Source organism: Nansenia antarctica (genome assembly GCF_963989245.1).
Source record: "Nansenia antarctica genome assembly, chromosome: 4".
Lineage (NCBI taxonomy): Eukaryota > Metazoa > Chordata > Actinopteri > Argentiniformes > Microstomatidae > Nansenia > Nansenia antarctica.
Genome location: NC_137689.1, coordinates 31127096 through 31133441, shown reverse-complemented (window position 1 = coordinate 31133441; position 6346 = coordinate 31127096). Strand labels below are relative to the sequence as shown.

Below are 6346 nucleotides of genomic sequence, written 5' to 3'. Positions count from 1 at the left end.
ACCCCTAATGAGTATTTTAAATTGGATCAAAATCACTCTTCATTAGTGATGTATGAATGTGGTTTCAACCCACTGTACAGACAGCTGTTGCTTATTATTTCAGTTTTTTGTAGCTCATTGAATAAGTGTTTAGAAATCACGCCTTCAAAGCTAGCAGAAACCAATGCACATGTAAAATATTCCACTAGCAGGGTCTTAATGCTCCTTTTTCTCAAAGGAGTGGATGACATGAAAGAGCCAGGGGACAGCCTATTTTGCCGTAGTAACAGTGCCCTGGCAACAGAAGAGTGTGTGTGGGTAGGTGGGTGGGTGGGTGTGTGTGCGTGCAGGGGGGAGGGGATATTTAAGGGTTAGGGTTAGGGTTGGTTAGATGATAGTTGTTTTCTCCCCAGGTTTTCCACTCAGAAACATATTTAACAGGGAGGAGGAGGTTGTGCTTGGCAGCAGTGAGTGTGGTAAGTTCAAGATGATTTATTGATGCCATATTGTGCAACGTTATATGTTAAGGGTGTGAACTTATTGTATCAGCTGGCAGACGCATAGGACAAATATGATGTTTTGTTAATATTCAAACATGAGGTTATATACAAGTATTATCATATCCTTACATGACATTTTTATTCTTATTGTAGAGTTTCTACATATTGATAAATCATTGGTTTTCACTACCTAGCTTCTTATAATGATCCAATATCTTGATAATACATTTGATAGTTAAATTGTTGCTCTGCATTTGAAATAAAAATGACGTTATTCATTACTTAGACATCAAAAGTGTCATGTCATTTGATTGGGACAAGGACGGAATAACAGTAGACAATACAAAAACATTTGTTTACATTGGTGGACTAGATTACGTCCCCACATCTTTCAAAACTTCACAGGAATGAGTAAAACTGTCATTTGTGTATTTTTTCATTTGTTATTTAAAGGGACACAATTTTGTAACATTTACTATCCTCCAGCAAACATTTCTACATTCCGTATCCCAAAAGGTAAGAGGACCTAAGGAAATGCTATGATGTAATTGGGGGGTCATTTGTTTTTTTAATTTACATGTGTACAGTAGATACGTGTTATGGTGGGGAAGATAATGAATTCAAGGTTACAAGATGGTGAAGTGTCCCTTTCATTCTGCAAAGAGAGGTGAAGGGACCTGGGTTGCTCCACTGTTCATCTTCTGTCAAGCGGCCACTATGGGCTCCAGCTCCTCTTCATACGCCCCGAAAACCATCTACCTGGATGTGGAGGGGAAACTCCAGAAGGTGAGGAAGAGTGACAAAGACAAATATGATTATAGATTATTATTATTATTATTATTATTATTATTATTATTATTATTATTAGATACTACCAGTTCATTGCAGGTTTATTAACACTGTTAACACACATTGTGTGTGTGTGTGTGTGTGTGTGTGTGTGTGTGTGTGTGCGCGTGTGGTGTGTGTCTGTTGAATTGAGTGGGAAGTGACTAGAGGTCTAATAACACTTCAACTCTCTCTCCTGCCTGGCCACTCTGTGTGGAGCATGGATGAGGCTGGCTGCCTGGGCAGGTCCAGAGATGCACTGAGGGGATTTTGGGGAATAGGCTTTTATTTTGGTGAAGACCTTCTGCTAGCATATCAGCCCAATAGAGCTCTCAGGTCTTCTGCTAGCATATCAGCCCAATAGAGCTCTGAGGTCTTCTGCTAGCATATCAGCCCAATAGAGCTCTCAGGTAAATGGTAAATGGACTGACTTATATAGCGCCTTTATCCAAAGCGCTTTACAACAGCCTCTCATTCACCCATTCACACACATTCACACACCAATGACGGCAAGCTACCATGCAAGGCGCCGGCCCGCTCACTGGGAGCAATTTGAGGTTCAGTGTCTTGCCCAAGGACACTTCGACATGTGGCCAGCCGGGGCTCGAACCGCTGATCTGCCAACCTTACGATCATTAGACGGTGGCTCTACCTCCTGCGCCACAGCCGCCCTAAGGTCTTCTGACACTGGTTTTCTCTGTGTACCACATGTACAAAAGAAGAGATTTGGTGAGGCTGCATTCTCATTTTATGCACCCAAATTGTAGAATGCACTGCCAGTTTACATTAGGGATGCAACCTCAGCACATATGATCAAGTCAAGACTAAAAACCCATCTTTTTAATATTGCCTTTAAATGACAATGATGATTATATAATGATTGGAGCACTTTGAGCTGCAACGTTTGCAGGAAAAGTGCTATACAAATAAAAACATATTATTATTATTATTATTATTATTTATCCACCTTTTCTGCTAGGTCAATCACATGGTGTTCAGGGCTTTACCCCACTGTAGTGAACCAGTACCTCTCTGGTCAGGTCATGTTAAAAATAAGACAAGAGGCTGGCGTGTGTCACAGGTGGCCGTGACACAAAGGCAGAAGTGACATCTGAAGTGACAGATGCCCTCTCTCAGCCATTGTTGACGTCCACACAGAGTCTTGTACAGTACCTACTGTAGGTCACACAGACCATCATATCATAGAACATGTATACGTGCCAACATGATAGATTTGTTTGACCTGGTATGATAATACCTGGATCTTGCTGGATCTCCATGGATATCACTCAGATAGGTTTGACCTTAGCCTTGTTTCTCTCCTTAGCCTTACCTTATCCGTAGCCTTGTCTCTCTCCTTAGCCTTAGCCTTGTCTCTCAGTCTACTGGATGTGTCCCTCACTTCTTCTTCAGGTGATTTTCAGCCGGTACTGCAGCCCTTGTGACATCAGAGAGCTGCTGTGTACTTCTTCCAACATAGCCAGGTCTGTGGTAATCCCTGCCCCCCCACTCCCCCCCCCCCCCCCCAAACATACACCATACACACGTAAACACACACACACACACACCAACATGAACTAATTGAAAACCAAACGACGATGCCTTATCATGCCAAAGGCCCTTGAGATTGCATCAGGGAGAGACCCCCACCCCCCCCTGTACAGTCCAGCCTGTTGTAATGCCTGTCTGGTCTGTCCTCAGGAACACCGCTATCATGCTGGTGGACTTTGAAGGGGCGCTCTTGTCCATCGATCCTACCATGCCCACCAACACTCCAAAGTAAACACCTGTGTATACTCTTTGTGTTTGTACGACTCGCCGTTTTATCGGAACACATTAAAGAGATGAAACAGGGTTTTGAAGAAATAATAATAATCAAAGTTCATTTGTTTGTTGGCCTTTCACCGAATGACGTTATAACTTTAACCACGGTCAACACTTGATGTAATTAATTACAAACAACGATCCTCTAGCATCTCTTTAAGCTAGGTCATTGGAACTGGAAAATGTGATACGTATTTGGCACCTTTGCACCTGGCAACAGGGTGGTCAGGAAACGTTGACATGTGATCTTCTTTGTTACCACAGCTCTCTGTACAAGGTCATGCCTCAGTCGACTGGCCAGGTGGGAGGTAGGCTGCTACCGTACACACAACAATAAATAACACTCTTTTTACAGTCAGCACATAGAATAACAGCACATACAGAAACAGAAAAGCCTTCTTTCTTGCCCCCTTACAGATAAGGAGGACATGTTCCAGAATGTGCTGTCTCAAGTGGCAGATCAGTTCAGCAGGTGATGCATCTATGAGATATCTATGAGAGAATAACTCCCTAACTGACACATCATTAAAAAAAAAAAAACTGTTTCTGTTTCAGAGCTTTCAGAATCAATGAGGTGAAGACAGAGGTGACCAATAGACTCACCATTCTGGAGAAGAGAGTGGAGTGTGAGTTAGGATATTGTCAATGTTATTATTGTTGTTTTTATTACAGTTCAGTGCATACATTTTCCAGTATATCTGTTGGCACTGGCTCTAGTTTGTGGACATTTGACACAGTACTGTGCATGTTTCCTTGTGCATTGAACTCTGTGTTTTTTTATTTTATTTGATTATTTTGTTATTTGTCCCAAACACAATAGACATATAAAAACATAAAAAGTAAAAACAAAAAAAAGTTATCCAACACAATTTCACCTTGTGCAATTTACACTAGCGTGTTCGGGAGGGGACAGGAGGAAGTGAAAACGTATCTAGTCTTGCCTCTTCCTTATCTATCTATCCTCCCACTAAACCCATGTCTTCCTGTTACATACTTACTAATTAACTATTTATATAACATATATATCCATATACAACATAAATATAAAATGCAGAAAATTCTATAAGATGTTAACTGTGTGATGTTAACTGTGTGATGTTAACTGTGATGTTAACTGTGTGATGTTAACTGTGTGATATTAACTGTGATGTTCACTGTGTGGTGTTAACTGTGTGATGTTAACTGTGTGATGTTAACTGTGTGATGTTAACTGTGTGATGTTAACTGTGTGATGTTAACTGTGTGATGTTAACCGTGTGATGTTAACTGTGTGATGTTAACTGTGTGGTGTTAACTGTGTGGAGTTAACTGTGTGATGTTAACTGTGTGATGTTAACTCTGTGATGTTAACTCTGTGATGTTAACTGTGTGATGATAACTGTGATGTTAACTGTGTGATGTTAACTGTGTGTTTCAGTGGAGGGGCTGAAGATGGTGGAGATCGAGAAGTGCAAGAACGACCTGAGGAAACTACGAGACGAGATGACCTCGAAAGGAGGAAGGTTAGAGAACCCTCAATGAACAACACTCTTCTGTTATGTTTTTGAAAATATGTTTTTTGCTTTTCATCATTTTTTTTTTTTAATTCTCTTCAGATTTCAGATCATTTGTCCAGACTATCACATTATTAACATCATCTATAGACATATGTATTTGTATCATCCGGGTCAGTTGATGGTAGTGATTCCTGGGTGCAAGTAGGGCAAAATCATTTTTCTGTTTTTTCCATATTATGAAAGGGTAGAATCTGAAACAAGTTGAAGAAGTCATGGATATTTTTATGTTGATACCCTCCAAATGACCATTTTGAGAAAACCAGGCTCAAAGTCTTCACAGAGATTTTTCACAGAGGTAATGGGTGGGAACAATAGCTGGTTAACTCCACCCCAACCACTCCCTCAAGACAACCACACCCTCAAGACAACCACTCCCCCATTACACTACCTGTCATTATCTACCTGTCATCTGTCAGTGGGGTTGTCAGCTAAGCCTCAGGAAACAAAATTGCAGGACTGACATGTTTAAATTGCTTAATAATAATAATAATAATAATAATAATAATTCAAGATTCATGATTTTTTATTGCCATGTGTGCCAAACGTTTATTACATCCCATTACACGTACAAGAGAGTAAAATTCATGGCAATGGAAAAAATTAGGCAAGATACAATTGAGCAATACAATAATAGAATGGTAAAAAAATAATAATGTTGTGTCCGTGTGTATGCATTTATCATTATAGTCCATAAAGCATCTAGTGGGACTTCGGTGTAGTTCCTTCCCATCCCATCTGGGCATCAAAGCTGTAATAAAAAAAGAAGACAGTACATTTGAAATGATTGCCCACTGTTACCAACACACCACTTTTACGAAATAATCTTATCATAACATAGAATTGCTTATACAATGACAATGACAAATACCTGAAGTGCTGGTGACTCACATCAAGGTGTCATCTCTCAGAACCTCTCACCTCGGGATTCGGTAACACAAGTTTCAGGTCAGAGGTGTGGACACTTCTCTAGTGTAGGTTTTCCATAGACTCTCAGTGTACTGTACTTGTACTGTAAGAAGTAGGCTAGTGAAATCAATTCAATCCACAGTATTATTCTACAACAAATCTACATATCAATGAATTAATCATTATTTTTGATTCCACACAACAGTACCGTTCATTACAAAAGCATTTACTTTTTCTATAATCTATTATATCTCTAACACAGCTAGCTAACTAGCTAACAAGCTAACACTTGTTTGGCTAGCTGGTACACACAAACACACTAACATTATGCATGAAACATATTACAGTATGTTGCATGTTTAGTAGATCTGCAACAAATGTATTTATTCATTATGTTTTATCTTTGACAACCTATTTCTTCCTCCCACCATCTCCTATTAGTTTTGTAGAGGGGTGGCATAATTGTGGTGAGCACAGTTTCAGTGGTTTGATAACTGAGGCTAACAAAGGCGCTATCTACCTTACTCACAAAACAACAAATAACTGTTTGGCTATCCTAAGTAAAGAACACAAAATCCTAGTAAACAACACATGTAACTCACTAAAACTTACCCAAGAACACAGCAGAAGGTCTGTCTGCAGACGACTGTGCCATGAATAGTGAACTGATGTGGAGATCAATGTCTGATATTCCGTTGTCTTCTTCGTCATCGTCAGATTCGGAGTTCCCGTTTGGCGTTCCCGTTATGTATA

At 40.0% G+C, this 6346-nt stretch overlaps 1 protein-coding gene across 1 annotated transcript in view; it reads left to right on the top strand.

The window, feature by feature from the left end:
* Nucleotides 1-1196: 1196 nt before the first annotated feature.
* LOC308155968 (high affinity cGMP-specific 3',5'-cyclic phosphodiesterase 9A-like) overlaps nucleotides 1197-6346 on the top strand; it is a gene marked incomplete at both ends in the record, with an annotated part of 13475 nt that continues 8325 nt past the window's right edge. Inside the window, 7 exons of the mRNA XM_080529332.1 lie at nucleotides 1197-1265; nucleotides 2721-2791; nucleotides 3009-3086; nucleotides 3396-3439; nucleotides 3549-3603; nucleotides 3687-3757; nucleotides 4549-4633. Coding sequence (XP_080385458.1) covers nucleotides 1197-1265; nucleotides 2721-2791; nucleotides 3009-3086; nucleotides 3396-3439; nucleotides 3549-3603; nucleotides 3687-3757; nucleotides 4549-4633 — 473 coding nt within the window. The remainder of the gene's footprint in view (nucleotides 1266-2720; nucleotides 2792-3008; nucleotides 3087-3395; nucleotides 3440-3548; nucleotides 3604-3686; nucleotides 3758-4548; nucleotides 4634-6346) is intronic.